This window comes from Pinus tabuliformis, chromosome 8 (genome assembly GCF_031772625.1).
Source record: "Pinus tabuliformis cultivar Carrire ecotype Pingquan chromosome 8, CPIR1, whole genome shotgun sequence".
NCBI classification, from domain to species: domain Eukaryota; kingdom Viridiplantae; phylum Streptophyta; class Pinopsida; order Pinales; family Pinaceae; genus Pinus; species Pinus tabuliformis.
The window spans coordinates 1,451,995,762-1,452,004,273 of record NC_142294.1 but is presented as its reverse complement, the minus strand read 5'-3'; the positions used below and the strand labels follow the sequence as shown (position 1 = coordinate 1,452,004,273).

Genomic DNA, 8,512 nt, shown 5'->3' with positions numbered 1-8,512 from the left:
TCTCTAGAGACAATTTCATTTGTGTCTCTTTAGAGACAATTACATTTTTGTCTTTTTAGAGACAATTCCATAATTCAAACTATTGTCTCTCTAGATACAATATAAAAGATTATTTAAAAAAAAAAATGCCTATAATTCAAACTATTGTCTCTCTAGAGACAATATAAAAAATTATTTAAAAAAAAATAAATGTCCATAATTCAAACTATTGTCTTTCTAGAGACAATATAAAAAATTATTTAAAAAAAAATAAATGTCCATAATTCAAACTATTGTCTCTCTAGAGACAATATAAAATAAAATAAATAAATAAAATCATTTTGAATGTCTGCTGGCCCGTATCTTTCTCACCTGGAACAGATTCGTAAGATAATAAGCAGGAATCTTCCACACAATACAGAGTTAACAAAATGTGCGTACGCCTCCAGATGCTTAGCATGCGTGTTATTATTAGATAAAGATTCAATTCAGACAAGGTGTTAGTAGCTGAGTTCCAACATATAATTGATCAAGACACAATGTTCTGGCCATAGTTGATCAACAATGCCTGCCTATAATTGATGAAGAAATCTAAAATGTCCAGGAGTAGGATTTCTTTAGAAGGGTAAAATCACTAAAAGCATGATGCTTTAAAAATTTTAAGGCTTACTTCAGGTCTGCTTTAGAGTAGCCTGTATGAAGGGTATGTGTTTTGTTCCAACATGGATCCTTCCTCAAAGTGCATCTAGTAGTGTAGACAGCAGCAACAGCAAGCATTGATGGACCGTAGATAGTCCATGTGCTTTATGGACATATCTTGCCATGCCAAGCACTTAATGTCCAAGAGGCTTATAAAGGGATAAGAGGAAAAAAGAGGAAACAGACATATTCAACAATAAAATAATAGAACGAACGAGAAGTGAAACACAGCCAAACCACATAGCCTCCAATTCAAATATAAGTAGACAATACTGGCATCCGTTGTATGATTGCAAACAACATAAATGTTTTCATTTCATTGTCAATAAAATTGAATGTAGGCTAAGAGCATCATGCTTTGAATTCCCCGAGACTCTCTCAACCAAATATTTTTGTTGAATTTACAATTTCTTTCATCCAATTTACAATTTCTTTCATCCATTAGGACATCAGAACATGCTGGAATAAGAACACAGGACATACTATTCATGTTCTTGAATATAACTTTAACACCATGTATAATCATAATTCCACAAGGCTTGGTAAGCAATAAGAAGCACTATTTCTATACAGTTAAAAAGTGGCCATAAAAAGATTTGACACAAGTTAGCAAGACTGATGGTCCCAATGCACAATTATTTTGCCAAATCAGAAAATACACATCTTTGGGGATGCACACTACTGCAAATCTAGAAATATTTACATCAATCTAGGTGAAGAGAGTAATTCTCCTAGTTAAGCAGATAAGTAACTCTCAAAATTCTTCTCTGGAGTCTCCGTCACTGTCTTTAAAATTTGAGAATTGTCGTCAGTAATACTTCCTTGTGTCCAACGTTTTAACATCTCCAGGGCTGCTTTTGGCTGATCCATTGGGACAATATGACCTGCATCATGAACCTGATGCAGCAAAATAGAAGATTCCGTAAGGAAGAAATTATCTACTTGTACAACGAAATCAAAGATGATCATCCAGTGCCTTTTACCTTGAGAAAATTGAGTGGTCCATAACTAGTTATTAAACCTGCTTCGTTATCATCTACAAGGAAGGATTTTGTAGGTGCCTTCTTGAAATTCTCACTTCCAGACCAATCCATGGAATTCACCCATCTTGAATTGCCTGAAAGACACATAATTTGAACAATTAACTTTTCAATTTTGAAGATTAGACTAACAAGCCTGAAAAATACAACTGCAAATAAGTTAATAACAAACTTAACACCTAAATCATAAAGTCATTGTCCAAAAAAAAAACAATATGTTATATGTATACAGTATCATTACCTAACCAATTGCAAATGAGATCATATTCTCGTGCATAAACTAGCAACTTAACACCATCCTCCAAGAGTGTTGGAATGCCAACTTCCATATTCTGCATCCAATCAGTAAGCATAGCTTCATAAACCAAGGGGCTATAGGAGACAAATTTTCGGCTGCCAACCCCCAGGGCATCCCTAATAGAACCCTGGTTTAAGTAATTCTCCATATTTGAAAAATCATAGCACAGGCCACCATTGCACTCCTTCCGAACATCATAGTACTGCAAAATATAAAACAAAATAATGAAAACTAATATTGTAAGATATATAAAACAACGATGACAAACTACATTTTAAGATACAAAATGCTGATAAAATAAACATAATGTCTGGTTGCCCAGTATTTAGAATTTAAGTCTTACATTGATATTCCCAGCTAATGCCATAATGTAATTGAAAATTAAGGTGCACACCAAGTATGATGCAAAGCATGTGACAGTCCCTTTGGTACCTAGCAAGTTATCACACCGGCTATAATCAAAACCTACATTAAGAACCTTCGATAAAGGATCCAGCATAAGATCAGCCGTAACCAGTTACTTAAAACACTTCACAAATGGTAACTAAGGATCATAAAGTAAACAACATTTAGCCATCAAGATTCTCGTAATGTAAAACATAGTAACAAGATTTCAATATGAACACATACAAATATAGTTCAGTAAACAAAGTATACATCTCATAAATATGAAAATATGCATTTAGTTCCAAATTTTAATAGGATTTCAGCCCCATGAAAAAATATTCCTTGAAATTTGATGACTAGTTTATATTTATAGGTGTCTATTTTTGAGATTTTTGGGATGTTGTTTTACGGATTAAAGGCCTACAAGCATCAAATACATGAGATATATTATCAAAAACGATAAAAAGTGGACCATACTGCAAAATGTTTGTAAAAACACACAATAAACAAGAATGAACTAACTAGAGGAGGGAAAAGCATCACCTATGCACAATATTTTGAGATCCAGATAAGCCTTCACTACTATTATGGAAAACGCTTGCACAAACAACTTAAAAAATACATTGAATATTTCAAAAACCACATCAACAAACAAGCCTTCCATAGCGGATAAGTGTTCAAAGCCCTTAACACAAATTTTATGGATTGTACTTGCTCATTATGTACTGAAGCAAACACAGTTCAACCAAGAAGAATGCTAGATTTTCCATCTGAATAATAGATAGTACAACTTGTCAGTACAACAGGGTATTATTAGAAATACAATAAAGAAAAGTAATTTAAAACATGAATGCTAGATTTTATGAGGCATTCTCGAAAGTAGATTTGATCAATTCCACACAGGCTGCTTTCAACAAAATAAAAAGTGGTGTCATTCAAAACTTTACCACTTTGTTGGAATCAGCTGCCTTTAGAAACCTGAGGAGGAATACATATGGCCGAGTGGGAACTGTAAGCTTGAAGTTCAGTTGCTTTAATATCGTAGACTCCTGCAAAGAGTTATTATCAATTGATCAGTTAATCTGAATGATTGGAGACTATGTTGCAATCAATGACAAAGAATTATCAGTTAGATCTAATTACCATGGCCACTATCTGTTTTGACGTGCATTCATTTGGGAAGATGCGGATGAAGTCATTGACCTGTAGCCAAGTATAAACCAGCTCTTATCAATATTGTGTTACCTATTATAATATGATTTTTGTGCTGATTCTAGCATAAAGCGTAATCTTCTGTAGGAGTAGATATTGCTGGTGTATGTACTTTTATACAGCCAACAAAGTGTTCTTTTAATTAGATATAAACACATCCTTTCTTACAGATGTCAGCAAGTCATCCTACATGTGGAGGACAGACTTCTTCATATTTGCTAGCTATAAACATTGTAGCGATAGCAAGTAATGGCAAATTCTTCCTTGCAATACTCTGAGTAGAAAGGTATCTATCAATGATGTTCACAGTGAGATACAACGTCTCTAGCATTAATTTGTAAATTTAGAAAAGTCAAAAACGCATGTGAAGAATGTAAATTTGTGAATTTGTCAAAGAAATAATGAAATTACAATTAATTTAAATAAATATAAAAAAACCAAAACACAAACTTTTTTGGGTGCCAGCACACTAAGATCCTGATTCCTTATTCATAAGATGGATACATTAAAATTTGAGAACTTAGATGCTTTACAACCTAAAAAATGAATGAAAATCGTACTTCCTGCTTAATAAATCTAAGGTTAAAAAGGATCTATGTTGAATATCAATTTCAATTATCACTTGTGTTAGCTCTGTAGTTTTCCATCATTGGATTCTCTGTTGTTTTCCATCATTCAGGTGAACCCAATAATTTTGTTAGTGTATAGGCTTTAAGCGAAACCATAATTTTCCATCTTTGGAAGAACCAATAATTTTATTTAGACCCTAGGGAAGAAACCACCAAAGGCATAGAGATCAGAGATCTGAATCCATCAAATTGATTTCACTAGCTTAGATTCATCTTGATTCTTAACCCATAAAAAAATTCTGCAAAGTTCATTTTTGTTTGAAGGTGCAAGCACTTCAAATTTGCAACTTGAGGTTTTTCATCATCCTGACATGTCATAGATTAGACATTGTTAAAATGGATCTATGTTAATTATTATTTTTTCTTCGAACACAGCATTACACATCCCAAAACCCCCTGGACTATACAATGTGCTACTCTAGACAATAAAATCAACACTGTTGAAAATATATCCTACTCAGAAGTTAAAGAGAGATGCCTAAATAGTTTGCCAAGATATCAATTCTACAATAAAATAAATGTCAAATTATAAATCCATTATCATTAATTTTTAGAGGTGTATATAGTCTTCATGTCTAGTCAACGGAGATATGCTAGCCCTCTTGCTTACAGCAGGCAGGGGGCTAATGTAAAGATATCCTAAGTCTCCCGCTTACAGTAGGCAGGGGACTTACACATACATATGCTAGCCCTCTTCCTCGTTGTAGGGCTTATGTATAATTGCTTTTCTAATAAATTCATTTGTTAGTAACATATATGGAATTTTCCAAAACAAAAAGGAAAAGGAAAACACCAGCATACAACGTAACCTTTTTTCCTCAGTAACATACAACAAAACATGCTAGAAGAAACTTTGAATAAACTGTTCAATGGAATTTTTCTAAATGCTGTAAAGAACCAAAATTTTGCAAATATTCGAAAATGTTTACAAGTATTTATAGGCACACTCCCATACCTCAAGTTTTTTGGTTTCAGCTTCAGCTTTAGCAGTCTGGAGATTTATCCAAGCTTCAATTCTTGCTTCTTCTCGCTGATATCTGAAATTTACAGACAACCTGAATGCTCAGACATTTTATTGCAAAATTATATATAACAAATGCTAGTAATCTCTTAAAAGGCCATTTCATACTATTGTAAGCTAATTTTGATCATGATTTTGTGGCAAAATAAATTGAAATAATTTGAAATTGTTTAAAGCAGATTGTGACTTATGTTAGAGATTTGCATCAAATGAGCTTCTTCTGGACTAACAGAGTTTCTCATCCTAGAACCATTTTACACAGACTGAAACTACAAATCAAGAAAGGTTTAGCTTCAATTATGTATTTTGTGGAAAAATAAATTGAAGTAATTTGAAATTTTTAAGGCAGGATGTGATCTACATTATAGTATGCCAAAACTCAGCTTCTTCTGAATCAACTGAGTTTTTAGAGCCATTTTACAGAGAATGAAATTACAGATCACAAAAGTTCTGGCCGAATAATTTAAGGCAAGGTTATATAAATTTCCTATAATTAGGAGCTACTATAAGGAATCACTAGTTTTCAATGAATATAACGAGAATCAATAACAAATGGCCCTTATTCTTCTAGTCCATCCAAAAATTTCCCTGATAAAGGTTATGTACTTGAACTCAAACACGATGTTAAATATGTGCATGCTCGGTTTCTATCTCAAGTTTCAACTAACTGTGCATTCTCAAAAGTTTAATCTCCGAAGTGGTATAAAAGCAAGTACTAGTAAACTTTTTGATCAGAGCTATTTGTCTAAAATTCAAATCAGAGATACTTGTCTAAAATTGAAACACAATCTTTGAACTTTGGGCTATGCATCCTCAAAATATATGCTATCCAATTTGAAACGAGGTGACTCGTATCAATGAAGCCTTTTCCATTGTGGTTCAGTTCAATTTTCTATTGCCCTATTCTATCACATTATGGATCTCCACTTGTTAGGCTATGGTCCCATGGTGTGGCTTCCATCTATTGATGCAGTAAACTAGGAAAACTGTTACCCACAACTGCTGAACTGCTAGGAAAAATGGTCCTAAACAACAGGGGATGACTGTTTTTAGCACAAGGTTCCACTCAATCCCGCAACTTCTTTGCTTCTCCTTCAAATAGGGATACGGCACTGTGATTTAGCAGGTTTGCCATATTAATGTGAACGTTTGCAAATAGGGATGCAGCACTGTGATTTAGTACGTTTGCATTTAAGAAGGCATCACAAAGACAACGATCAGAAGCCAGGGAACCTAGAAAACACATGAACACCACCAAATAATTTTAGTACTGAAGTGAGGGAGAGACTATCACATCAATCCAGAGACCTATTGGAAAATCCCTTGGTTGGCGTAGTATTCCATGAACCCCACCCTTGGCAAAGCAGCAAACCATTAGCTTATTTCCAATTGGTCTTTGCACGCTATCTATATAGTCCTACATCTATTTGAGAAATACCCCACAAGAAACTAGTTTCTTTCTCACTTGCATGAAATGAATAACAGAATGAGAATAAATGGATTAAAACATAGTATGCAGACTCAATATTTAATCCTGGGGATGTTGTTAAGCCTGGGTTACGATTAAGGTGAGATAAGAAACCGGACGACTATAGCAAAATATGGAAGGGTAGATAAATTGGAACTGTATTTAAACTGAAGTAAACACATCGAGCCCTGATAACTCCCCATTGTACAAAAACTAACTTCTAATGAAACTATAACAGCAGCAGACGATAAGCATATAAATGAATGATGGAAGTAGATAATTAAGCATATAAACGAATGACAGAAATGAATTAATATCTTCCAGCCAACCCGCAAACCTTGGAACGAAATTATTTACATAACTGTGACAGAGAAGTAACTCAAATACTCCTGACAGAGGTATTAGATTTGATAGAGAATTAATTCGAATGTAAAACCAATTACTGATAGCCAGTTTTGAGCGGGACTAAAAGCCGCAAATATATGTATATTCATATACAAGTCTGGAAATGCCGAAAATAGAGTCATGCAAGTTCTCCAGGCAATTTTCTTTACTGAAACAGTAAGGAGGGTTGTCAATCGATTATCCACAGCCATAGGTCAATAGAAGAGACCATGCAAAAAAAAAACTAAATTAAAGAATGACCAGAAACTGCATGAAATTTGTAGAAAGCTGTAAACAATCCCCGTAGCCTGGGGCTATAATTTCCAGTAAACACAACCATCACTTTTAGCATCCCATGCAGAGGAATAGAAACAATACTCTGATATAATACTTAGCAAAGCCCCGAGGGCTACGAATATCATGATTAATAAAAGGAGTAAGTATAAGATGGTGTTTAAACATTACAATTCGATGAGTGATATACACCAAAGCTTTACCCATTCATATTCTGGAATAATACAGTGAAATTACAAACAATTCTGAAAAGACGAGAGCATGTCCACACAGGTTAACACTGCTAAACCCCGAATCTTGGGTTAGTTTGGCTCCACCTGGAACCAAAATCCTAGTAACCAGAGAGGCGCAGGACAAGTTTGGTGTGACATCTTGCTGCTATCTGCGACCAGCAGTGGAAAAGAGGTAAGGCTGTGGGCCGTGGGCTGTGTCAAGAGGTACGAGGGAGAGAAACCCCCTCTGTTACCAGACATTACATGAAACCATCAACACCGGCAACTGTTCATGGAGTGATTGGAAAGAGCATACCTGTAGGGAAGTCAGTAGAGTCAAAACGCTGGAAGGAGATGTCCTTTTTCCAGGAGCAGGCTGGGAAGGCTAGACAGCACCTTGCCATGAAATCGAAACAAACATAGCATACATTAGTCAAAAACCCAAAACTCCTTAAAAACGTTACAGGAGCCAAGAGTGATGAATTCAAACATAGTAAGACCACATAATGTAAACTTACCAGGAAAAAAAACATCTAGACTGTGTATGTGATGCCTCCAAATGGTTGCTCAACGAACTGAAAAACCCAGGACAATCCTGCGGCAGTATAAAGTCAGAACGGGTTGGAGTTGGCTCGCCAGAGCCTCTGCTGAAACCTTGGGAAGCCAGTCTAAGCCTTGTTTCATCAGATAAACCTGTGGTGGAACATCGGGGGCAGCACAGCCCTTGGATGACCATCAATCCATCTCAACCGTTGAGCAAGGCGGTGCTAAACGAGGGCGCGAACTCCAGAAAACCCCAGACCTCATCCCTTCATGTGGTTGAGCCAGCAAAATTAGATGCCATACCCAGGTGTTAAGTGCTGGCACTGCCAGCAGTGAACCCTCTATA

At 35.3% G+C, this 8,512-nt stretch overlaps 1 protein-coding gene and 1 long non-coding RNA gene across 2 annotated transcripts; both read right to left on the bottom strand.

Annotated features, from left to right (window-relative positions):
- Window positions 1–1,413: 1,413 nt before the first annotated feature.
- Window positions 1,414–2,383, bottom strand: LOC149241220 (serine carboxypeptidase-like). Its single transcript, XM_089370471.1, has 4 exons — window positions 2,360–2,383; window positions 1,960–2,218; window positions 1,700–1,795; window positions 1,414–1,562 (listed from the first exon to the last, which is right to left on the bottom strand). Exons 1-4 carry the CDS (start codon window positions 2,381–2,383, stop codon window positions 1,414–1,416), a joined length of 528 nt encoding a protein of 175 aa, XP_089226597.1.
- Window positions 2,384–2,400: 17 nt separating this feature from the next.
- On the bottom strand, window positions 2,401–3,649 carry LOC149241219 (uncharacterized). Its single transcript, XR_016245600.1, has 3 exons — window positions 3,547–3,649; window positions 3,351–3,452; window positions 2,401–2,448 (listed from the first exon to the last, which is right to left on the bottom strand). It is a non-coding gene; the product is annotated as an uncharacterized LOC149241219 (long non-coding RNA).
- Between the last annotated feature and the right edge of the window lie 4,863 nt (window positions 3,650–8,512).